Genomic DNA, 27,248 nt, shown 5'->3' with positions numbered 1-27,248 from the left:
TCATTGCTATTTAATTAGTATTTCACAAATACTCACGGTTTTTTAATCTTGACAAGTAATACACAGTATCACTGATTTCTCTTTAAGTATTCACATTAAAATTTGCAAAATTCAAGAAACTGTCAAAAGAACAAGAAACTAGTAAAAAAATAGATGAAATCAAGGCCAGAAGGGGGCAACTGCCCCGGGCGCCAAACTTTAGGGGGCCACAAATATCAGTGAAGAACAAAAATACTGTTATAAAATCATCAGAATTTAGTGGAGGTGGTGACAAAATCATGTTTGCCCCTCCTCATAAAAATCGTAGTCACTACCCTGGATGAAATTGTCGTTAATGATGAATAATATTGATAATAAAATGCAGAACGAGAGGAAACTCGTTCCTCACTCGGTTGAGTGTGAATTTTGTCATACACCATTCTCATCCGAAATGTAGAATGAGTGGTAAAAGTAAGAAAAAGGGTGAATATTACCCCCCCCCCCGGGTCCAGTCCAGGGTGCCAGACCAGCACCAGCTATAGTGAATATGAACAAAAACTATTTACAGGGCTCCCACAAAATGAGAAAAAGTAGGAAAACGCAGGACTAAAAAGTAGGATGGGGGAGGGTAACCCCCTTATGGCCGTGTTCACCGACAGAGTTTAAACTACAATCGCAGGTTAAAGGATTAGCGATCGACACGGATTGGTTAAAATCCTGAATTTAACCAATCCGTTTCGATCTTCAATCCTTTCAACTGCGATTGCAGTTTAAACACTGTCGGTGAATACGCCGTTAGACAACATAGTCATAGCATAATGGGAAAAAAAATCCCTAAAAAAAATTTTTTTTTTGCAAAAAAAATTTTTAAATAATTAAAATTTTTTTTTTAAATTAACTTTTTTTCTCCCCTAGCACTATTTCAGTCAAGCTAAAACAAAATGACAAATGACTTGGTTACAAAACCAATTTTAGGCCAAAACAGTACACTAGCAACCACAGATAATTCTTTGCTGTTTCTCCTCATATATATTAAATTCTTTTTTGGAGTCTTCCAAAGTGACGAGCTTGTCAACTCTCTTCGAAAAGGCACAGCAAATTTCGAAGACGTACATTTTTTAAGAATCACGCACCTTCAAAGACCACTTTCAAAAGCACAATGCAAAATGTGTAAATTACAAGATCCGACGTGTATAAGGCAAGGTGAACCAGATAGTTTTACTGCGTTGCTCATCATTTTTAAAATTTTTCTGTTTTGTTCACATTTTACTGTTCAATGCCAGTGTAATCATTTTTGACAAATGAAGCACTTTCATTTCTAGCTCTTTGCTGAGCATTGTAAATACTGTTTATGCCTGTTCATGCCTTAAAAATACAGAAGACAACTGAATGCTATTGGGTAGCATCAGAATCACCAAACCTAGAATAGGCCTATATATCCAACTGCTTTGAAATGCAAACTGTTGTTTCACCTATTTGCACCATAATTTTGAATGATGAAAGTTACTGTCCAAGACCACGAAGTAATAAATACAAAATTATTTTTCCCATCCAGAAAGAAGTTTTTAATGACTACTATACTTGTTGAACCCTCAAACTAAGCAAATGAAAAATTAATCAACCAAATGGTCCACATACACCCTATACCCCCCCCCCTCCCAAATAACCTTAAAAATAATAAAATTTCTGCTTTGGCAGAATCATTAATTGCATTTTTCAACATTTGTAATATTTGGCAATATATCAATAATTTCCTGCTCAATTAAAATCAATTACACAAATTTTGTCGATAGGATTTGGTAAAAAAGTAGGAAAAGTAGGACAAAAACTAGAAAGTAGGACACAACCGAGAAAGTAGGACAAAAGTAGGACATTTTACCGAAAAGTAAAACAAGTGGGAGCCCTGTATTTATTCTTAAGCTTCAACAGAGTAGAACAAGACGAGCTGAGGCTTCAAACAAATAAGAACACAACGAAACTACAGCCAAATCGTTGGATCACTTCCCTTGTGATGAAAGAGTGAAACAAACTGATATCGTGGCCTCAGAGGAGCGGAAAATTCTAACTTGAACAAACACATGAAAGTGAAAGGACGGTCAGCTTTTAGCAATTGACTGTTTTCCCTAGAGCATGCTAAATCTTTGCTTGTCATGGGATGTTACATGACCAACACCGATTAGACATTGAGAGCGATTATGTGTTATTACTAGGGGTGGGAATATTGACATTTTCGTTGAACTCACCCACATACAATAATGGTCACACTTGGGAAATTTCCCTTATTTGCTCTTCTTTCAACATTAAACAAAAGAATAATTTAAAGAAAAAAAACGCAGGTCAATGTCAATGCTTTTCTCGAGACCTCCCGAAAATGATAATTTCTATCCATTGAATCGATGTATTGAGGATTACAAAAATGTATCACTATAATAGTTTTTCATTGCATATTGTCACCTAAAAAGAACTAAACTTTGATGATAGACTGATTATTGACAGAGGTACGGTATCAAAGACCGCAAGCAGATGCTTGGTCAGCCGGGGCAAACACGCAATAAGGAGGCCCCCCTTTTAATGTTTGGGGAGAAGTTGAAGAGTGAAATTTTTGCCCCCTGTGGTCTGGCGTCCAGATCACCAGAATTCCCCAGTTCCTCTCTGGTTACAGCCCTACTCAGAATTGTTAAAAAAAGCACCCCTTTAAAGCACTGAACAAGCAATCAGCAATGTCACCAGCTTGCCGCGACGCTTTTGACAAAGGTTGGCGATGTCCCTGAGAGACTTTGACAAACACCGATATCCAATATTTCGGTTCTTCTCTCTCAGACAACTTTTAGAGAGTTGGACTCGGTGTCCAACTATTATCTGCTTTGCTTAGATATGGAAAACAAAACTTTTTCAAAAAAAGTGAAAAGTTACGTTTTTTTCCCATCAAATCTTTAGAGGAACAATATAATACTCAGGATCTAAGGAACGGTGATGAAATGCGAATTAGTTATTTAAGTAATTTATACTATTGTTTTGAAAAATTTAATATTGTGGCTAATTTTTCTCAAGAATTATTATTATACAACAAAATGCAATGGAAACCATTGAATTTTTGTGATATTTTCTGTGAGGATGGGGGGGGGGGGGGGTCATTTTCAAAGAAGTTTCAATTGTACGATTTTCACCCTTATATGACGTTTTGATGTGACCTCTTGAACGTTGTGTGAACGAGGTTCCATTTGTGGTAACGAATCTTTAGCATGGAAGAATATAACCTCATGCAAGTTAGAAAGTAAAGCAGAAAGCGTGTTAAGAATCCGATGCCATGAATCTAAATTGGCGATTCGAAGGAAGAGTGGCAGGCTGGTGGGGGCACAGAATGCAAAGGAACAATTTAATACTTCCAAATCTTTAAAGGAAGACCTCATAAAAATCCTCATGTAGGTCTTGAGTTTTTGGGAATACCAATTCCCAGGAAGTCATCTTGACTGTTGTTGTCTGAAGGACTTGTGTGTGAGAATAGGAAGAAGAAAGAAAGGTGGCAACAAGAATATTGTTTGTCTCCTACTGGTCGATTATCCAATATTTTCTCTGAATTATTTTAGAGTACCAGTTCTCAATAAAAATAAAAAATTGGTTCATGTGAAACCAGTGGCGTCGGAGCCGGGGGTGCTGTGGGTGCTCGAGCACCCACAGTCCTGTGTGACGGGGCGGAGCACCCACAGAATTATAGATTCAGAAATAAAAATCTCCTATGTAGATTTCTCATTTTTTTCCCAAGCATCGAATACAATTTAAAAAAAAAACTGAAAGGGAAAACTTCTTGTATGTTTTCTCCTTTTAGCAAGGAAAAGAGCAAAATAAACACGTGTTTAGGACATCAAGAGAAAAGGGGCACCGCAAAAAAAAAAAAAAGTGGAATTTTTCTTTCCTTTCTGTTTACTGTCGCTGTACTTCTAGTGGCGACAAAGAAATTGCTTTGTGGACATATACATCTACTTAAACACTCTGCCTGCAGCAAACACTATTTTAGCATTGAGTTGGGGATGTTTTGAAACCGCTTTTATAAAAGCGTTAGTAAAAAGGGGCATTCCGCTTTTTTTAAACCTAAATAGCCGAACCACGACCGGCTACAGATATTTATTGTTTCGTAGGCAATAGCCCCCCCCCCCACTTGTCTGAAATGGGTGGGTAATTCGCTTGCCTCCCTAGTAGAAGAGGCGCTAATCGCTTTCTATTATATTTCTTCTTTAGCAGCCCTCCATGATTGTGTACACTCCTCTGGTAATGCGCCCAAGGTGAATGTTGCTTACAGCGGTGCTTTGACTATTGATGTTTTAAATTGGATTTTAACATGGATGTCGCTGGGAATACAACTGCCCCAGAGCGAGACAACATTGATTGTCATTTGGGTATGACATACAGAGTATATATACACTAGATAATCAGATGTTTGTATGGGCTGTAGTACGCACGCCTCCCTGGAAACCTCTGATGTTTCCGGAGAGGCGTGAGAACTTCCCCTCAAAATTTTTACTTCAGGTGCAATGGTTCTTAAGTTCTGAAGAGGTGCAACAAAAAGTCACATAGACACTGGAGGATGCAGCAAAGAAAAGCAAGTAATCAGCATTTCGATGGCTTAAAATTAAAACCTTACAAATCAGTTTTTTCTGAAAAATTACTTTTTGACAGTTTTAGATTCTAAACATCATACCTCGCCTATTACAGCTGTTTAACTCTTAACTTGCTTAGTGGGAGTTATCTGGAAAGAAATGCACCTAGACAATCTCATTCTCCAGTACATTTCAAGCTAGTTACTTACATGTGTTTGACAAATTTATGATGTTGTTCTACTTCTTCCTCCCTCTATATTATTGATCAAAGTTTCAGGGGTGGGGGATCACACACCACTTGCGCGAGGCTTTTTTGTCTGACAGCTAGACTGCTGAGATCAAAATGGGGAGGGGGGGGGGCCTCGGAATAGCGTCAGTTTTCTTGAAAACGGGTTCAAATTAATCATGAAACATTGGATATCTGAGGTTGAGCATAAGGACAGTGTTGTTAGTGAATTGTACATAAGGTTTGTGTGATCAATAAGTTGTGCTGTTGTGAGCAAGGACTGTTTCTGACTTCAAATAAGACTACCTTTGGTGCTTGTGAAAATATGCTAAATGTCATAATTTATAAATGTAATTTTTAGAGTATATTTTAATCATATTTGTTCATTTTTTAAATCATGAAATCATTAAATTGCATTAAAACATTTAATACACTAAAACCTCGTTAAGTCGTCACCCTAATAAGTCGTCATTTTTCTTCAGGCCCTTCCAGCTCTCATAGACCACAATGTTATTAAACCCTCGTTTACTCGTCGCTAATTTCGGTTAAGTCGTCACCATGGGAAAGTTTGTGTAGGAAGAACAGGCTATTTTTATGGCTTCCATTAAAAAAAGAGCTTGTTAACAGCATTGCCATATGCTTAAAAGTCACCATAAAATCCTATATACCCAAACGGAACAGTTTAAGTAACGAAAGTTACGCTGGGGAAGTTCATTTGCCGACTAAGGTTTTTGGAACGTTGGGGACTGTTCAAGATAGATCTCATTTCTGCCTGGGCTCCATTGGAGAAACTGGACAAACCACGAGACACCCAGGCTCTGCCGCAAGAAGCAACATAAGCACTTCAGCCCCCAAGGGCATCTCCGGCAAAATCATAATTTATTGATACGTCAAAGATTACATATAGTGCAAGGAAAAGTGCAACGTGCGGGCACGGATAATACATAATCATAGAAAGCATGGGCACTCCTAATTTAGGGCTTGAAATTTAAACAAAATATCTTTGTTGAAAAAAATTAGACGTTCTTTCCCAAGTTGAGGTCTTCTGTTTACTTTTTCCAGCCCAGGGCCCCTCCACCAAGTCAAAAGTGTTCGAGATTACTTTGTAGTTGTCTCATGAACTACTGATGAAGAATTAAAATACTAAAATTAAATTTGATGTCTATGTAAAATTAATGTGAAATAGAGCGTTCTATTATGAAAAAAAGCTACTTATAGCTTTAGACTAACAGAGCAACTGTTAGCCTAAATTAAAAATTACTAGTAAAAATCAAAGTACATTTTACCATAATAATTTAAGTAATAAAAGATAAAAAAGGTAAAAAATTGCTATTATATTTATTCTTTCGCGATCTATAAATTTTATTAATATTGTTATTTTGATTCATATTTAATAAATTTCATATTACTTAAAATTTATACGATTTTCACAACATTGCACATTGAAACTGACGGCACTCCGCTTAAGCCGTCATAATTTTTCGATAACTTGACGTGACGACTTATCGAGGTTTTACTGTATATAATTTTTAAAAAATTTCAAGTCATGTATCTCTTCATTACTTTTGAATGTGTCTTAGTAAAAAATCATTTTGAGAAAATAATTGAAGAAATTTGAAAAATTATTTAATGACTTAATTGACAGACAAATGAAGTCATGTAAAAAAAATCTATTGCTTTAATGAAAACTCTTTTTGTTAGAGATTTTTTTAAAATTAATACTTGCTGTAATCGAAATGGCACCATGACTCCAGTTACGAACAGAATTTTCACAATGACAGTTAAGGGTTAAAAAAAATTGACACCAATCCGCTCTCCATGGAGAAAATGAAGAACCATATATGTCAGTTGTTGACCAACTTTGGTGGGAAGACCTCAAATACAAAGGTCACAATAGGCAAAATGCCAAATGAGGTGGCTGAAAAAAGACGCCCATAAAAGATATAGTTTAGATATGTATTCGACATACATATCAAAAATACAGCAACCTAATAAGAGCATTAAAAAACCAATAATTATGATAATTCTTCTGTGGATTTCGATATTGTTTTAATATGCTAGATTTCTATGCATTTACATCTTTTTTGTTTTTATTGTTAAGGGGCCGTTCAAGTATTACGTCATCATCGATGGGCGGGGGGGGGGGGGGTTAGGTTCCGATTTGCTGACTTTTGGTGACGAGGGGTTTGGATAATGCCTACGTCATCAACTACCCTTTATGAAAATATGAGTTAAAATTCAGAGGGGCAGAGCTGATGACGAAATTTTGCTGACAAAGGGGGGGGGGGGGTCAAAAATGGCTAAACATTTGCTTACGTAATACTTGAACGGCCCCTAATGGGCGTTATTAACAAGCCATTTTTTGTTCTACCTTATAAAAATGGAAATTTCTTAAATACAAGGTTTTCATTCTGGGCCATCCATTTTTTCTATGTATAAACACTGGCAACACAATTGAGCAAGACATCTGTTCCAAAATGAATACCACATAAACAAGTATTATCTGCATTAACTTTTTTTCATATATAAGTTGAGAAGTTTCAAAACTTTTTGAATGCAGCAAAAGTTCAGGATCAAACCAATCAAAATTAACACAATAAACCGCACATGTAATTTGTCCAGTCTTGAATTTTTTAAAGATTTTCTTATAAAACAAGAAATTCTGCAAACACAAAATAATTCAATGGTCCGTTAACTTTTGCGTTACCAAGGTTTAATAGGCTAGTTACAAATAGGCCGGATGGTTTTATTGCGTTGTCCATCCTTTTTTTAAAGGGATTTTTTTAAATTTTAGTGTTCAATACATGTAATCGTTTTTGATAAATGAAGCACTTCCATTTATAGCTCTTTGCAGAGGTTTGTAAACATTGAGCTTCTGCATGTCTTAAACATACAAAAGACATCTGAATGCTATTGGGTAGCATCAGAATCACCAAACCTAGAATAGGCTTATGTATCCAACTGCTTTATCATGCAAACTGTTGTTTCACCCATAAACACAAAATGTGGACTATAGTTTTGAATGTTAATTGCTATCCAAGATCATGAAGAATTAAATACAAAATTATTTTTTCCATCCAGACAAGTTTTTAATGACTACTCTCCTTGTTGAACCCTCAAACTAAGCAAATGAAAAATTGATAAACCAAATGCCCCCAAATAACCTGAAAAATTACACAATTTCTACTTTGGCAGAATCATTAATTGCAATCTACAACATTTGTAATACTTGTCAATTTATTGATAATTCACTCCTCAATCAAGATCATGAATTTTGTTGATAGGATTTAGTAAAAAAGTAGAACAAGTGGGAGCCCTGTTTAAAGCAATGAAATCTAATTCTAACTATTTGTTTGAGGAATATTTCATGCTTAACATTTATCTAAAAAGGATACCAACAGACAAATATTTATCATAAAATTTTTTAAAAAAAACGAACTACTAAATATTTAAAAAAGAAACAATATATTTACAAGAAAACACACAGAATATAAAAATCTTAATATTGCCAACTTACAAAGTGTAATTTTTACCCTCAATATTTGTGGAGATTCGTTCTCAGCTAATTACACCTATATAGCTAAAAATTCTATCTGTTCAGCAGAATTTTACACTTTTTTCCAGTCTCTGCCACGAAGCTGGGCTGGAAGAGATCTCGGCAACGGGATAAGGCCCGTGGCAAAGTTCTGGCATTCATTAAGCAGAATTTTACAGACATATTATATTGTATGAATAGAATAATAGATGGACACAAAAATTTGTTTTAGTTCATACCATATCTGAATGCCAGTTGAGCAAGCATGGAGAAAACTGTGACTTGAATGCCTTCAGATGGATTGGATGCATCCATGTTTGTCCAACTGGTAAAAGAGAACTTCATTTTATTACAAGAAAAATGAAAACCACCAAAGCTTCACCATGATTCCAAGTTCAAGATTCTTACAAAAATTGGCATAAATTCACAAGACCTTAGCAAGGTATAAAATTTTTTCCCCCGATTTCTTTTAGGTCTCAATTGTGAGTATGGGATAGGTGAAAATATGATTCAATAAAAAATAGAGAAATACAAATTTATATTATAATCCCCTTAATGCCAGAAGCATGAATGTGCAAATTTCCAAATCTGGTAAATGATGTTGGAATGTTTACTCTACCCATGGTACTCTGAGTGTCATTTCCCTAAACCGTTTTGCAACATGCGTTTCAATCATAGGCGGAGATTGACTTGGAAGTCTGGAGGGGGGGCACGATGATGATGTCAGCTCATATATACATTAGATCAGTCGACTCCACCTGGGATGCTGGGGGGGGGGCAATGCCCCCCACGTCCCCCTGTATCTCCACCCATGGTTTCAATGAAGTTAAAAATTAGAGTTTCTGACAAAAATTGGAAAGCAGAATAAGGGATCCAACTTGCTGATAAAACCAAAAAATGAAAATTTTCACATTCATGCTTCTGACATGAGGAGGGGAGCTTTCTATCTCAATGAGATGGGAAGCAGGGTGTGTTTGTTCTTCAAAGGTCAAAGCCCAGTAGTAGGCCAGCAGCAGGCTTAAGTAGTAGATCAGTTAATTAATAGGAAGCATTGCAGTATTGATTAAAAAACTTTAAAGGTGTAGTGTCAATCTTAGAGGAAGTCCCAATACATTATCTTTTTGGATTGCATATAGATACCAATCAGCAAACCAAATCACGTTAAGACCGTCTTAAATATGTTTAAAATTACGTTTTTCCTGTTAAATTGAAAGGAATGGCATATGGACACTTGCGATTGAAACAACAGTAATTTTATGCAATTACAGTTTCTTGAGTTATACAGCAATGTAGTTTTAAAAAATTAAATTTTGCGGGTATTTTTTCTCATGTATGATTTGGTCTCTAGGAGTTCGTTATAACTGAATTCGACTTTATTTCTTTTCAGCAGAGGCAATGAATTGGCATCCTCTCAAAATTTATAAAAAAATACTCCAGAGCAATCATTCTTTATTCGATTTTTATGAACATATTCCTCATCAGATCACTGCTGAAGATAGCTTTGTGCTAAACTAGATGGCTATCCGTCTGTAATTGCATGAAAACGATGGGTTGTTTTTAGTAGCTTTCATTTTTCACTCGACTTCTTGGATTGCATTTACTACCAGCACTCAAAAGAATGTCAATGAATGGTCAACAAATCTTTGCCTGCTTTCTTTATGGCAGCCCTCTTCAATGAAAAGTCTTCGAACACACACAATTTTCTGTCTGTACAGTTACTCCATTTTGCTTAAACCTCTTCTATAGTTTGGGTCAGGGCATACTGTCACCCCAAGTCGTAAAACCACCGAGATTACATGAACAACTTATTTTATTTTCTTTCTCATGTTAATGTTACTTGAATAGGGGAAAATTTACGAAAAAGATATGCTATTCTATGCATTTTGTTTGGCAATTAAATTTTTTTAGTCAGAGTGACTAAAAAAATTTAATTTCATAAACTTCTTCGTTGTCCCCGTATCAGTAGCCGTGGCTCCCCTTTTGCGAGATTTTCATCCGTGGCTCCCCTGGAATATCCTAGGGCCCACCTGGGGCCATATGGCCCCCGGTTGAGAACCACTGGTCTAGACTGTTCAGTTTGATGCTGACTTTTACTGTGGACACTGAAAAAACAGTCTAGGCTTCGTTTTATAGTGCATTTTTATTAGCTCAATCTTTTATCTTACATAAAATGCTCAAAAGCTTTCTGAAAGAGAAACAAATTTACAAATGGAAAACAATTTGATCATTTTTGTTAAAGTTTTGTGCACAAGGGCCCTTGTGCACAAAAAATGACAGTAAAACCTATGAAACCCAGTAAAACCCTGAAACATACAATTTATTGCTGATTTCGAACTGCAGCGTTTTTATACTCTTCGAGAGGTTGGTGCGCTAACCCCTTAATGTGGAACTACCTGCAGTAACAATCTTTTTGTCATCATGTTGCTGTTTCTGTTGTACCTCTGTGTTAGGAAAGTTTTTTGACACGGAGGAACCAGGTATCTAACTCATGACACCTCTAAACACTTTGGTACTTTAGGCGAGTATCTTATCAACCTGGGCTAACAGGCCCTGTGGAAAACAGTTCCGAGCATTACATAAATTCTTTGGGATCAAGAATTCAGCTCAAAATGTGGCTGTGTTATGCTCACACTTTCATCTATGTCTACTGAAACATTTATTAGCCAAGGTTGAAAAACCAGCCAAAAAATTCATATGCAGATGTATCACAGCACTTGTAACAATAAAACAAGCTCAACTATCAAAAACGCAAGGATAAACAAAGTTTGAAATTAGAAAGTAAAACTCAAGCGCATCAAAAAATAAAAACAAAATGGTTAAAAAGGAAAACCTTTTCAAAAGATGTCCAATTATAACCTCAAGCATACTGAAACATTTACAGACAATCCCTTGAAAATGGCTTCCTACTTAATCACCATAGCAGAAACAAAGAAAAGCACATCAGCACTACAGTGTGTCACAGTAAGTGAAGGCAAGAAAAAAAATAATGCTGATAAAAAAACTTGCAGTTATCAGAGTTAAATTTTTAAATACTGTATTTACATATTTTAGAACAATTTCCCAAACTCCTCTTGATCTATTGGCTAAAAATTTTTATTTCCTCATCGCCCCTAAACTTCAGTCAACTCATGTGATCCCAGATTATACTTGTGGATTCTACTGCCCCCTGCACCACTTCACCTTCTATAAAAATTGAACCTGTTTATGTGCATAGATTAAAATCCGGGGAAATATTAAAAAACAATACACGTTTTCTCAGCTGCAAAAGGCAAGGGTTAGATTGGAGTAAATATGATAAGCTTTTGTGAATAATCAAAATTAATTTTTAGCAGATTCTCAAGACTATTCTTTTTTACAATGCCAATTCAAAGATGAGAATTTTAAAATCTGATTGATCCATCATAATTTTGTCATACACTACAGTATCAAGGTAAAAACTTATTATAAAATAAGAAAGGTTGAGAAATGGCAGAATTTTTAAATTTTTTTACATAGATAATGAATATGATGAGAAATATTTGAAAAACTAATTCAAAAATTTGCAATTCTTTTTTAGTAAATATTTTTTTTTTCCAATTAATCATTGTAATGTAGTTGGAAAAAACTATAAAAGCTACTCCCCTTTTCTCATGCCACTTACCTTATTCACATTTCCTCATGACTGGGTATCACTCTTAAGAGCTTTTCAAATAATCTAACATGGTGGTTTTCCATGAAGCATGATTCATAACTACACTCATATCCATAAATTAAGGATAATGACAGCTCCGGCAAATAAAGGTTCAGAAACAAAACAAACGTTACTTATTCATAAAGCCCATTCATTAAACAAAAGATAAAGAACAAAAACGATGGTGTATCTATGATACCATTCATAAAAACTACGATTTTTGCTCCCTGGAGCAATTGTAAAAAATATCTCCTTTACAAAAACTTACTATTACATGGTTGGTATGATGGTTAATACATTGTATGTATCCCATGCGATGAAATACAGTCCGTACAACGCCTAGGCATGCTGAGTATCAAATTATCAATCTGATCTTGGGGAAGATCACTCCACTCAGCAAGCAATGCTCTCCGAAGTTCCAGTACACATGTAGCACACAAGTCCACTGTGACAATGTCCACATTGCATGTTCTCTACTCCAGGCTAATCGCTGCCGACAGTAAGTTGCCATGAGCGGAACACATCTGACAGGCCTGCGAGCATATAGACCAGAATCTCCCAAATGTCTGCACACGGTTTGCCTTGAAACTGTGGTACCCGTGGCTGCAGATAGCTGATGAGACAGGTCGGATGCTGTGCTCCGTCTGCTTCTTTTGGCAGTTACTGCCAAATACCGGTCTTCATTCAGCGTTGTAACTCGGGGGCGACCTGTACTGTAACGTTTACTGACATTTCCGTTATCTTGGAATCGTTGCCAAAGCCTAGAGATGACACTTTGGGCAATTCCAAGTTCCTCGGATACTTCCATCTAAGTATGCCCACATTCCAGGCGGCCGATAGTTCTACCACGTAAAAAATCATCCACATGCGTCCTCTGTGTCATAACTATTCACTTATGGTACTGAGCGCCTTACAGAACTCGTGAACAATTTTACTTCTTTGCCACCATTCCTTATATACCCCCCCCCTTCACTCTCATCACTGTGACGTACTATCGGCATCATCTGATGGCTTCCTGAAATTTGCATATCATTCTTGCAGATGTGTGTGATAATTCTACTGGTGAAATTTTTACTTGAGATTTCGATTTCCGTGTGATTCTGAATTATCCTTAATTTATGGACATGAGTGTATATGACCTGGTCTAATTAGCCCTCGTGTGCAGGAAATGACCGTGGTGCGACAAAAATAATCAAATGATCATGATCATACAGAACAAGATAAAATCGCTTCAAAAAAGAGTAAAGAGAGAATATGTGTATAGATTAATTACGTACAAAATTAGAATGAATTTTGTTAGATCTATAAGATATTGGTTACTAAAATTTTACTTGAAGAATTGCAAATGCAGTTTTGTGTATTAAGATAAAGGCAGGGCATCTTCATTTATAGTTCAACAGAAGAACAGAACAACTTGCAATGTGAAAAAAAAGTCCTCAGACAAAATTCTGAATTACAATTTGGAACTCTTATGCAAATGAAAATGTCCATGATAGAATATTAAAAAGTATGCATACAGTCTATTAAAAACTAAAGGTTGCTTTGATCGCTCCATACAAATGCATACAAAGTGATGAGATTGAAGTTCACTTAAAACACTGTCGTATCTCCTGTATTATATACAGGGTGAATGCAACTTGTTCTGCCAAATGAAAGGAGGTGATAGATGAGCCCAAGTGGAACATGAAACACCCTACCAACCCTGTCATATCTTGAACTGTTTGAGTTATGGTGAATAACAGATGATGGAGAAAAAAAAAATGTGTCAGGTTTAAAAAAAACCAGAATTTATAAAGTTTCAAAAAACCTACACTCAAACTGAGCACATATTTGGAAAGACAGAAAAAATCCCATAGAGTGGCATGAATTTCATTGAAATATCTGGATTTAATGGCAAGCTACGAGTGCTGAAAGATTGGTGAAGTTAGAAACCTCCTTTCATTTGCCGAATCTTTCATCGCCAATTCCACAAACACTCTTCCAGCTACAATCGGTCAAATTTACCAAAAACTTGTCCATTGCACCAGCTTTTGGAAGAGCCTACAATAAACCATACCTGTGATCAAGGTCAGGAGAAATTTAGTCTTTTGTTTGCAATAAATCAGAAAAATCTGCATTCATTGGAGTAATTTTAGTGAGTTTTGGCGACAATTCAGTTTTTCACTTCGCCAATCTCTCAGCGTTTGAAACTCAACATTAAATACAGGTACTCTGTAGATAGAGGTTGTGTCACCTTACAGGATTTTTCTGCAAAATCAAGCAGTCACCAAAATCTATGCCAATTCTGAATTTTCGTTGAAAATCTACAACAAATACTGATTTCAGTGATGTATTGCAAACAGAAGGCTAAATTTGTCCTCAACCAGAATATTGACATGGTTTATTGTAATTGACAAGTTTTGGGTAAATTTGACCTATTGTAGCTACAAAGGTGTCTGCAGAATTGGCGATTAAAAACGTTAGACAATTTGATTTTGAACTTTGCCGATCCTTCAGCAGTTGTAGCTCCTAACAGATACCCTGACTTGTATCTGGAAAAAAAAAGAAAAAGGAAAAGCACTATCATTTGAAAGTTTGTCAACTTCTAGCAAGACACTGGCATAAGTAAAGCATAATTTTCCAACCTTTGTTGTCCCATCACCCCCTTCTTCAGAATTTTTTTTTCTCCCAGCGCCCCCAACACAATCTAACCCATAGAAACCTATGCTATACCAGTAGCTTCTACCACTCCCCTGGAACATTCCATCACCCCCAAGGGGCGTTAACACCCACATTGGGAATCACTGCTGTAAAGGAACCAGTTACGAAAAAATGAAAATCGGAAAAATGGAAGGAAGAAGGATCTCTTCAGAAGATGAAGAACCTCCACATGTGTCAAATGACAACAGCAGTTGTGGTGAAAAAGCTAATGATGCCCAATGCTCAATTTTTGGAGGACTATACTCAAACGATTGTCATGGATAAACATGGTTAAAATGTTTGATAGGTAACAAATGGTCCCACGAAAAATGTGATAAGAGGAAAGTAAAGAAAACAATGTTTTGTTTGTGTAGAATGCTATTAAGTTTGTTTTCTGATGTTGTATTTAGAAAAAGTTTTAAAAGGGTATGTTAATTATATTTCTAAAAGTACAAAAAAAAATGTCTTGTATTACTTTTGACTTGGTTGTGTCTTAATTTTCACGTTTAATAAAGAAAGTATAATCATAACATAAATTAAACTTTATTTCAACCAATTTTAGATGTAGGCGATATTGGGAACACTTTTTTTGTGAACACACTAGAGGTCGCAGAAAAAATTATTTTGGGTATGTTAAAATTAGCTGTTAGTTTCATTTATCTTCAGATAACAGTCTAGACCAGTGATTCCCAATGTGGACGTTAATGCCTCCTGGGGGGGGGGGGGGGGGGAAAGATGGAATGTTCCAGGGGGCGGTAGAAGCTACAGGTATAACATAGGATCCTATGGGTTGGATTGCGTTGAGGGCAATGGGAGAACAATAGGTTGGGAAACCATGGTCTAAAGCAGCGGTTCTCAACCGGTGCTCCGTGTGAACTCCCAGGGGCTCCGCGGCCGATCGAGGAAAATGACAAAAACCCAGTAAATTTGAAAAAAATAATTAATATTTTCGAATAATAAAAATAAGTCAGTGACTTTGATGAATAAATAAAAAATAGGTCTACGGGGCTCCACCATAGAATTATATACCGGAAAGGGCTGCGTGAGTCAAAAATGGTTGAGAACTGCTGGTCTAGACAATAAAATAGAACTATTTTTACACAAATTGCACATGAATTAGCACTGTAATTAAAATAATGGCTTAAGTGGGCAATATTTGGGCACCCCACCTTATCTGACCTAACTTGATGACTTGTATTTTGACAATTACAAGCCATATCACGTCCTTAATATCCTCTTGCTTCAGTAATGCTGAGCCCAGCTAGCTCTGTACAAACAGCTTTGTTCACAAACATGTTTTCTATTCCACAAACTTTCCAAACAGATCAACTGCCAGTAGGCACAGTCAGCTTTTAATCAAAGTTTGATAACAGAAAGAGAGAGACATTTATTCTTTTGCTTCGGGAGGTGTAGTATAGGAATATATATTTTTCTATTATTTAGGGCTGGAAAATGGAAATTTGATTTTTGTTGCAGGAGAAATTATTTTTGCTGCAGCAAACATATTGTTTTTGTAATAGTATTTATCAGTTTTGTAGCACTTCAAAATTTTATCAGTAAACAAGATACATATTTTTTTATATACATATATGTGCTAGTGTACATAGGATTATTTTTTACTTCTAAAAAAGTTAACTCAGCTCAGAAGAAGGGGGTGTCCCCCCAAGGTACAAAATACAGAGATTTCCTTGAGAAGAAATAATTATTTTTAAACAATTTTTAAATCATAAAAACTTTCGAGAGACTTCTTGATATTTATATTTTTACATTCTCTACAATATCAACAAATGAGAGGCTAACATATGGTAAAGATTTCAAAAATAATTTGAAAATGAGTGTTTTTAGATTTAGCTTGTAGAATTGGTAATCTCTAATTTAAAAAAATATTTAAAGGAGAGACTTAAAACTCATCAGAAAAATAATTCTTTTTGTTTTTGCTGCTGACGAGAGTCTGAGTAGTGCTTTTGTTCTCTTCAGTTTCAAGCATTTTTGGACATTTGATCTTGCTTCTTTTACCAGAATTTAAACATTTCATATTTAGTTTTTTTTTTTTGTTTTTTTTTTTGAGTTTGCTCTTGATCATTATCTATTATCTCAGTTTGATTCAACATACTTTGAGATGATTCCTTTTCCTGGGTCATTCTTAGAATATTTATTTAAAATTCTCAGAAATTTAATAGTGTGATTAAAAACTATAGACTTAAATTATTTTTGATTTAAACTATAGAAATAAAACTACTTAATAGAATGATTCTATTTTCACAAAAAATTCAATTCGAGTACATCTGTTTTCACTCCCTATTTTTAACTCATTTGTGATTGCTCCATGTATTTTATTTTCCGGCATCTTTAAAACAGATTTTCAGTCTCTCGTTTTACTTCCAAGTTTTCTATTATTCATTTTCTACTATTCATTCTCTTGATATGCATTTCTTTTTACATTATTCACTAGCATGTTTAGTGTTCAATGGAAAATGTTTTCCAGATGAGCATTAATTAAAATTACTTTGTCTAGATCATAGTTGATTTCAAAGGAACAAAAAGGTGATTCACGTAAGTGTTGCGCTTGTTATGTGTTCAAGTGTTGCCATCTATCTTCCAAATCAAAAACGAAAATGAAATTTTTTTCTACAAATTTCAAACTGTGACACTGTAATGGATAAAATAATTTGTAGAAACCATTGTAATTTCTGATTCATTTCATCTAGCTGGAGCACAACTCAGATAGTATACAAAAAATATGTATAAGTTTATGAAAAAAGTGAATATAAAACCCAGGATAAGAGCATTAATGACTAAACTGCCTATGTTATCTCACCATATTACTTATGGCATATAATACATATACCTGCAAGTTTCCCCTAGGTAATTTTACTCATGCAACCAGAGAGGCACCAAACTGATGTCTTGCACAGGTGAGAATTTTGTCTGAAGCCTTCCCTGCTCCTTCCAAAAATATATAGTATTCTCTGATTGCACAGGGAATACTATATATTTTTTTAATAAAGGGACCTGTGAAAAATTGTGCCCTAGTGTCCATAAAAAATAACGGCCTAAGCCAACCACATTCCCAGATGTGGAAGCCCCTAGCTGTCGGTATAACTGCTCTATCTCAAAGCACTGTAGTCTGCGTCGGATAACAATTAAAAAATAGGTCCAGGACAATTTATTTCATAGGTTTGTTAGATCATCTCATATTTTATGATACAGACCAATGTTTCTCATAGTATTCAGATCTTGAAAGGGGTGATCACTGTCCCCTGGAAATGTGTCTGTTTTGGAATCAGCTATAAACAGTAGATCCCAATACAGTCCCGGTATGCATAATATGATAATGATGAGACAAAAATGGTCACTGTAGCTGCAAGGGATGTTAACTTGTTACCGTATTATTTTAATTATCAGAGTGTTTACCACATACGCAAAGAAAAAGCTTTTTTGTGAATTTTTGTTGATTTCTCCTTGTCTGCTTAAATAAGCTTTGCTGGAATCTTGTATCAAATACCTTTCAAACCAATCACGACCATGGTCTAGACAAAGTAATTTTAATTAATACACAGCTAGAAACCATTGCCACTGAATGCAAAACTATCAAGAGAAAGAATAGTAGAAAATGAATAATAGAAAACTTGGAAGCAAAACAAGAGACTGAAAATCTGTTAAAGATGCTGGAAAATAAAATATGTAGAGCAATCACAAATCAGTTAAAAATAGGGAATGAAAACAGATGTACTCGGATTGAATTTTTTGGGAAAATATAAATCAAAGGAGTCTATTTTTTTTTTTTGGAAAAAAAAATAGCTGGAAACAGCAATTGAAAGGTTTTTGTTTTGTTTTTTGTTGTTGTTCCATATATCAAAAGCAATTTGTGTAGTTTGACCCAATTTTCTATGTTGTTGGAAGCCTAGGCGTCGAATCCTGGGGTGTGGCCTCAAGCTAATTCTATTTGCAGCCCCAAGAACTAGAATTGCAGGGTGGACAAATGACGTCATCGAAAAGTCAGCTTCTATTGTGATGCAACTTTAAAGTTTCTTAAGGGAAAATTTTGTTTTTGGCGCAAGATGGCACAGAATTAAAATATTTTGCTGTTTTTGTAGCAGAATATACAAAACGAGGGGATATTGTCGAAATTGTAGCAGTTGCAGATTTTCCACCCCTGTATTATTTATATTGTATACAGAATATTTCTCTTCCGGGTTTTTTACTATTCTCAGTGTTTGGAGGGCACTTATTACCTGCAAAAAAACTGGAAAATATTCTTGAAAAAATGTGCAGCATTTTAGTGTGTTTAGTGATTTTGTAACATGAAGACCTGGGATCTCTTACAAATCTCAATTATTCAACTTAAACTTATTTAGGCCCTCAGGGTTCGTTGGCTACCGGAAACCACCCGAGGCACCCGCTGGCGATCTCGTTTGGGCCAGTTAGTTCACTTAGTCTGACTGTTGAGTGAGAACGAGGCCAGAGGTCGGGCTGGTGACGTCCCATTCCAGTTTACATCCGTGTCAGAGATCCCAATAGCTCGTCTTGTTACCTTCTCTTTCCCTGTGGGAGGGGTCCCGGCAGCTCGTCGGCAAGAACCGCGTTGAGTCATCATCAAACTCTAACATTGAATTATTGTGTTAAGAAATGAATTGTGTGCAATATGGAATGTTTAGTGTTTTGCAACATATTATATATTTGTGCAATATAATGTAAATGTTCTGCAAAAGTGTTACATATATATATATATATATATATATATATATAAAAATGTGAAATAACTTTACCTTCATGCCGTCAGTGGGTCCTAGGACCATCTGTCAGTCAATAATATCATGAGCTTATACAATATGCAATAAGCCAAAAAGTTGTGGATCCTGGCCAGATCTCCAATTTCTTGTATTTGTGTTGCCAGATTCTGTGATATATTTTTGTGCATTATTTCTCTCTCTCATGAAGATATGTAAATCAGATGCAAAGTTCAGCACCGTACCTTCGGCCTTGTGATTGGTTCCATCATGAGGCATTATGGGAACGCTCTCGTATAAATACTAGATGCATAGTGAGGTATATCACTGAATTATTTCCTGGAAACACATTATCTTATTACTAAGGTGTCTCGCTCGCTTGAGGCGTATGTCAGTCAGTCTCTCAATCATAATGATGAATTAACTGTGGGAGGTGTGCTTTGGCACCTCTTGCGTCTAGTCACCTGTTCTCATGTGTTAATGAAACGTTGTCTTGGTTCAGTAGATTTGTGGATTGATTGATAGCCAGACCGGCGGCTCCAGAGCCTCTGACGTCTCCTGCTCAAATGGCTGGCCGATAACCTCAATGGGCACCTCAAATTGCAAACCCGGCTCCAGGGTTTTCATCAACCATAGTGTGTAAAGACCAACGCTTGACCGTGGCATGAACTGTTTTGTGGACGATGTGAACTAACACGTGAATTTCCTGACAAAGTGGTGAGAGCGTTCTAATTTATTGTTTTAATGCAATGTGTTGAGAGAAATCTGTGATTATTCATAAAAATGTTATAATAAAATTCTAATATTTATAGAATAAATGTTTATTATTTAACAAACGTCGAGTATCTTTCATTGTTGTCATCTGGTTAATGATCACACTGGATTTAACTTAATAATGAACCGGGAAATGCAACAGCCTATAATACGTTGCAATTTCCATTGTGTCTATATGTGTTTCAGTTGTTTTTTTTGCATCAAAAATATTATTTTTTGATCTTCTTGGAGGGCATTCGTCACACATAAGCCTCCGATCCAAATATTTGGTAGGAGGTGGAACGGCAGTACTTGCTTAATTTTTGCTGACCGGGGGAAGGAGGGGGTCAGAGTTTCACTTAGTTGACATAATACTTGGATAGGCCTTATGTGATAATAAAGGGTGGTCAGGGAAGTCTAATATGAAATACATTGCATGCGGAATTATTAATATTCTATAGCAGACATTTCTATTGGTATAAGAGTTCAAAATTGTTCAGAATTCACTCTGGAAACATTTTTTTTTTCACGTCTCAAATCATTACCATTATTTTTGTCAAACTATAAAAGAAAAAGAAGACTGCCTACCCATACCTTTATACAAGCAAACACATTTGCAGTTCTCTAAGAAATTGTTAACCAGCATCTTAGATCTGTTAATATGTTTTGAATTTCATGAAAAATATCAATTTCATTATGAGAAAATTTAATCTACACTTTTTAAAAGCAATGATCTTGCCCTGTTCTATACGAGATAGCCTTTTGCTTCATAATATCTTTACGAATCAAACTTCACAGAAAACTATCACGTCAAATTATTCAAGCAGCTCTTAAAAACATTACCTGGCCATAAGACAATATGAATAAGGTAAGTGATGTGAGAAAAAAGAGGGAGTGTAGCTTTATTTTAGTTTATTTCTAAGTACACTACATTGATGGTTGAAAAAAAAACTTACTGAATGAGCATTGGGAATTTTCAAATAGGTTTTTCACATATTATCATATTTGTCATCTCTGAAAAAAAATTAAAAAATTTCAACTTATTTTTAATAGCAATTTTTTTTCCTGGCCATATATTTTTTCAGTCACTGAAGCTTTTAATGGTCAAAGTGGGTTTTGCAACTTGTTTAGCACAACTTTACTTTATATGTTTTTGCACCATTAAAAAATCCAATTTGAAGTTGTTTTCAGAAGATTCAAGATGTTTTGATGGTATACATAAGGAATACAAATGAACAAATATCTCAATAAGACAGTTTATAACAATCCTGTAGAGACAATGATTCACTAAATAACAGAAAAAAAAAAAGAGAAAGCAACACATTACTCGTCTTCCAAAATAGATTTGCACCATATGCGACATCTGAGTCTTTCATAGTCTGGATCACCAGGAGGCTAAGCAATAAAAAAACCACATTTATGCTGCTAATGTTAAAAAACTAAGTAAAACTATGCATCAGCTATAGATTTTTCTAACCCAACAAAATCTCTTCAAAACTTAAGTCTGAAAGCTAATTTCAATTATGAATTTTTATTACTGGAAAAGTTAAACCAAATGCATATATAAATACATCCATTACAAAAGGAACCCGTGCAAGAATCACAGATTAATTTCTCAAAACTTTGAAGCATATAAGAAAAATATTTTAAAAAGACATGTCTTATTTTACATTCCTAGCTATAACAAAATTTTAGAAAGTTGATTTCAAAAATAGTAAACTGTGATGTATGGCCAGGCATTTTATTCTAGTGATTTAAATCTGAATATGAACTTGCAATTTAAAGACATGACACAGTTGAAATGACAATGTTAGATTTGAAGATGCAGAGGAGACAAATATGGATGAAACTCTCAAATCCAACTCACCCAAGTTCACTGATGAACATCTATTGGTAACATTGACAATACCATCAAAATTATGATTGGAGAAAATGGTCTTAATAAGACTAAAATTGTTACATTTGCGAGGAATATTCACACAAAACATTCACTTTGCTACAAAAAATGTTTTATAGAGAAAATGAAGGAACAGCTGAATATTGGCTGTTTCATTTTAAAATTATAAGCTTATCGTCATTGTAGAATCTTCAGGAGGGCAAAGAGCATTAATCATCCGATTGAAGACAAAAGTAAAAAAAGATTTTCAATTAAATTCATTCATCAAGAATAAATTTCTGATCCATTTAGATAATTTTTAATAAATTAATTTGCAGGCATCCCTTGCTTTATGTGATTAACTGGTTCCATAAAATAATTGTGTAAAGTAAGTTGAATTTAACATAGGTAAGATGGAGATTGGGAGGGAGGGATTTCATTCAGAAGGATAATAAATAAACCCCACTTCCAGCAGTGAAATAAAATTGTTTTAATGAATTAAACATTCAAACTTATAAATAAATCTTGTCTCAATTCAGGCTATATGAATAAATTTAACACTTTTCCCTAGTGTTCGCTACTTTGAATTTATTCTACACTCATGTCCATAAATTAAGGATAATGGCAGCTCCGGCAAATAAAGGTTCAGAAACAAAACAAACGTTACTTATTCATAAAGCCCATTTATTAAACAAAAGATAAAGAACAAAAACGATGGTGTATCTATGATACCATTCATAAAAACTATGATTTTTGCTGCCTGGAGCAATTGTAAAAAATATCTCCTTTACAAAAACTTACTATTACATGGTTGGTATGATGGTTAATACATTGTATGTATCCCATGCGATGAAATACAGTCCGTACAATGCCTAGGCATGCTGAGTATCAAATTATCGATCTGATCTTGGGGAAGATCACTCGACTCAGCAAGCAATGCTCTCAGAATTTCCGGAACACATGTAGGAGGTGGTTGACGGGTCGGGCTGCAACTCGTCGGCCAAGCATGTCCCACACATGCTCTATCGGATTCAAGTCAGGTCTTCATCCAAATACCGGTCTTCATTCAGTGTTGTAACTCGGGGGCGACCTGTACTGTAACGTTTACTGACATTTCCGTTATCTTGGAATCGTTTCCAAAGTCTAGAGATGACACTTTTGGGCAATTCCAAGTTCCTCGGATACTTCCATCTGAGTACGCCCACATTCCAGGCGGCTGATAATTCTACCACGCAAAGAATCATCCACATGCGTCCTCTGTGTCATAACTATTCGCATATAGCACTGAGCGAAGAATGAAGAAGCTCGAAGAAGCGCTTATGGCACTGAGCTAACAGAACTCGTGAACAATTTTACTTCTTTGCCACCATTCCTTATATACCCCCCTCTTACACTCTCGTCATTGTGATGTACTATCGGCATCATCTGGTGGCTTCCTGAAATTTGCCTAACATTCTTGCAGATGTGTGTGATAATTCTACAGGTGAAATTTTTAGATTTCGATTTCCGTGTGATTCTGAATTATCCTTAATTTATGGACATGAGTGTAGTAAGTGGATGGATGTTTTCTTTCCTGAAGAGCCTGATATGATAGGCTGATAACTTTTTTAATGAAAACAGTCTAGATTCAGCTGGAAAGCAGAATTCTTCGTCTCTTCATGAAAACTTGGCAAAGCTAGAGAAGTATGAATATATCTTGCAAATATAGAAATTTAAAATTCATTAAAATATTCGTTATATTATATACCTCGTTCATTAACGAGGCCTTTTCAAGATAGATTTCAATGTTTCTTCCACATTTCTCTCATCTACATGAATAAATCCATTGGATTTTGTCATATTTCATTTCTATCATTTGCAAGCTAATTTTTGGGATTCGAATCACACTACAGACAAAATTTTGCAAGTTACAATTTCTAAAATTAACTTTTCAAAATTGCATTAAAGCAAAATTGTGTAAAGCAAGGGAATAGCAGTATTCACAAACAGTTTTTTTGCTGCTGGGAGTTCATTATATTTCTTTTATCCTTTCAGAGAAACTACCCCATCACAATCTTACCCATCTTAAATTGAACACTTTACATGATCATTTTGCTTAATTATTTGGGTAAAGCTAGGAACACCTGTACCAAATGATTCACCTTATTAAATGTTGATATTTAACAGGCAGAAGTACAGTCGAACCTCGTTAGTGCGTCACCCGGTTAACACGTCACTCCGCTTACCGGGTCACTTTTTGGAAGTCCCAATTATCCTCAGGCAGGAATTGGCACAGCTATGTCTTACTCCGCTTAACGAGTCCCTCCTCATATTTTTGCGCTCCCAAGAGTGACTCATTAACGAGGTTTGACTGTAACTGCAATTTACATACTATCTCTGTATTTTTTAGCAATAAATGAAGCTAGCTATCATTCATGGGGCACTAAATAGAATCAAGATATTTTTATAACAAAGAAACAATGGAAATTGTGACTCTAAAATGAAACTATTATTTTTATTCAAGAGACTAAAATTACAGCAATTTGCTTTTTACAGCTACTGTACACAAACTATGAAATAATTGAAAAAGTACAGAAATAAAAAATAAAAGGAAACTGGTGTGACAATTGATAATAGCAAGTTGGCAAGCCTTAAAGTGACCTTGCAGATATACAGGACGACCATGACATGTTCTGCCAAACCAAAGGGGTGATAGACGAGCCCAAGTGGAGCATAAAACACCCTACAAACCCTGTCCTGTCTTGAACCATCTTTGAGTTATGGTGTGTAATCGATTATGGATAAAAAAAGTGTCAAATTAGATTGGATTCTTTTGGTTTTATCGGCACAAGGACCAATTAGGTCAAACTGCGCCAATACAAATTAGTGAAGTTCCTGAAAGATCTAAACACAAACTGAGCACATATTTAGAAAGAGCAGGGAAAATCCTATAAGGTGACAATAATTTCTTCAAAGTATCAGGATCTAATGGCAAGCTACAAGCTCTGAAAGATTAGCAAAGTTCAAAATCAATTTGTCGCCAAAATTTTTCATTTCCAATTATGCAAACACCCTTCTAGGTACAATTGGTCAAATTTACCAAAAACTTGTCTATTGCACCAGCCTTCAAAAGAGCCTACAATAAACCATAACTGTGATCTAGTTCAAGAGAAATTTATTCTTTTGACAAATGCAAATTTCAGTATTGCAAAGTAATTTTAGTAGGTTTTGGTGACAATTTGATTTTTCTAGTCAATTAATCTCTTAACGCTTGAAGCTCTGCATTAAATACGGGTATCCTGTAGGTTGAGATAGTGTCACCTTAGAGGATTTTCCTTAAAAAACCAAATGGTCACTAAAATCTGTATCTACCAATTCTGAATTTTCATCGAATATCTACTTTAACAAGCGCTGATTTCAGTGATGCATTTCAAACAAAAAGCTAAATTTTTCTTGAACCAGAACACAATATGGTTTATTGTAGGCTCTTTTAAAAGTTGGTACAATGGAAACGTTTTTGGTAAATTTGACCGATTGTAACCACAAGAGTTTTTGCGGAATCACAATGAAAAATTTCACAGACAGTTTGATTTTAAACTTTGCCAATTTTTCAGCGCTTGTAGCTCATCATTAAACCCAGATACTTTGATGAACTTGGTGTCACCTTATAGGATTTTATCTGCTCTTTCCAAATTTAAGCTTAGTTTGAGTATAGATCTTTCAAATATCTCACAAATTTGGGGTTTTTCGGACTTGACTCACTTTTTCCTCATAATCGATTATCTACCATAATTCAAAAATGGTTCGAGATAGGACAGGGCTGGTAGGGCGTTTCATGTTCTACTTGAGCTTGTCTCACTACCTTTCATTTGGCAGAACATGTCACGTTCACCCTGTATACAGAATTGGTGGCAATGAGACACAATCAGAGGTGCCAACATGAAGAGAACATTGGTGGGGGGGGGGGGCTGAAAAATACCAGTCGTCTGGTATATACAGGACTGTCAGACCGGGCACGACCCAGGCTCTGTCACTTCCGGGATGTAAGCCTTTTACCTGTGTGGGTGGTATATACAGGAATGGAACACATACTGAAGAGGAGGAAGCATGTGGTGCATTGTACATATATTAATTAATTATTGGAGTGGGGCTCAGCTCCCTCACAAAATTTATTGTGGGGGGGGGAAAGCTCAAATGACTTCAACCCCAAGGTACCGGCACCTATGCTCATAATTAGTCTATTGATAACGTCTTGGTCCAATGACGTTCATTCTCATAGAACTGCCTGTTGTTTTCAACCACCCAATTAAACATTATGCTTGTTCTGGTCCTTTGAGTTTTTTGCTCGTTAAGAATTATAAAGTGTAGCTTTCGTCTACCACCTTGTCTGATAAAATATTTCTAGATATTTTCCTACCTGTAGGATACAAGTTTAAATCTGGTAGGCTGATATAATATCTTTTGAATATCTTTTGAGAAATTCATTGAATGATACAGCTTTGGACAGATGCACATTATTGTCCATCAAAAAGGAGGAAAAAGCTATAGGAAATAAAGATCTTATCCCTATAGCAACACCACAGCAGTCATGGTAACAAGTAATTCTGAAACAAGTGCCCGACTACTGTCATTCAGTATAAATTTTGACCTTCAAAAAAAAAATTGCTCATCTTTATCATCAGGTGAATGCTACAAATTTATAAAATAGACGCTAATACATTTATTAGGTGTCCAGTGTCACAGTGCAATCTGATAATGAAATCACATGAAGAAAGAGAAAATCTTAAGCTGAAGCAGTCAAATGTAACCTTGTTGCTATCATACTTCAACCACAAAGTGAAATTCATTGGAGAAACGTTTGCTATGGTCAAAGGGAAGAATAAGAAACATGAAATTTATTGTGGTGAATGAGCAAACACACAGCCCATCCTAAGTAAAGAAGATTGTATTCATATGAACCTTATTAAGATGATTCAAAGCATAGGACTGTCTGAACAACTAATCAAGTATGATGCTACCACTACACTGAACAAAATTGGAAATCTATAAAGGGTTTTGTGTACAAAATTGACTTGAAAGAGAATACTCAGCTAGAAATATACCCTGCATGAAGAATACCTCACACCATAAAAGATGTGAAGCAAGAATTGGGCATAATGGAAAGACTAAACATAATAAAGAGTGTGACAGATCCAACTCCTACAGTGTCACCAATGGTCATTGTCT

The 27,248-nt window shown here is 35.4% G+C and overlaps 1 protein-coding gene across 3 annotated transcripts in view; it reads right to left on the bottom strand.

The window, feature by feature from the left end:
- The window catches only part of LOC149072936 (nuclear pore complex protein Nup133-like), a 335,975-nt gene that overhangs the window by 7,669 nt on the left and 301,058 nt on the right, over positions 1-27,248 (bottom strand). For all 3 annotated transcript variants that reach the window (XM_089246206.1, XM_089246208.1, XM_089246207.1), the window contains exons 32-33: positions 21,495-21,562; positions 8,575-8,660 (exon numbers count right to left, since the gene is read on the bottom strand). In XM_089246206.1, the coding sequence (XP_089102332.1) occupies positions 8,575-8,660; positions 21,495-21,562 (154 nt within the window). The remainder of the gene's footprint in view (positions 1-8,574; positions 8,661-21,494; positions 21,563-27,248) is intronic.

Source organism: Pholcus phalangioides, unplaced genomic scaffold (genome assembly GCF_987345545.1).
Source record: "Pholcus phalangioides strain wild (caught in Gottingen) unplaced genomic scaffold, Ppha-v1.0 ptg000017l_1, whole genome shotgun sequence".
Taxonomy (NCBI): Eukaryota; Metazoa; Arthropoda; class Arachnida; order Araneae; family Pholcidae; genus Pholcus; species Pholcus phalangioides.
This window is presented reverse-complemented; position numbering and strand designations above follow the sequence as displayed.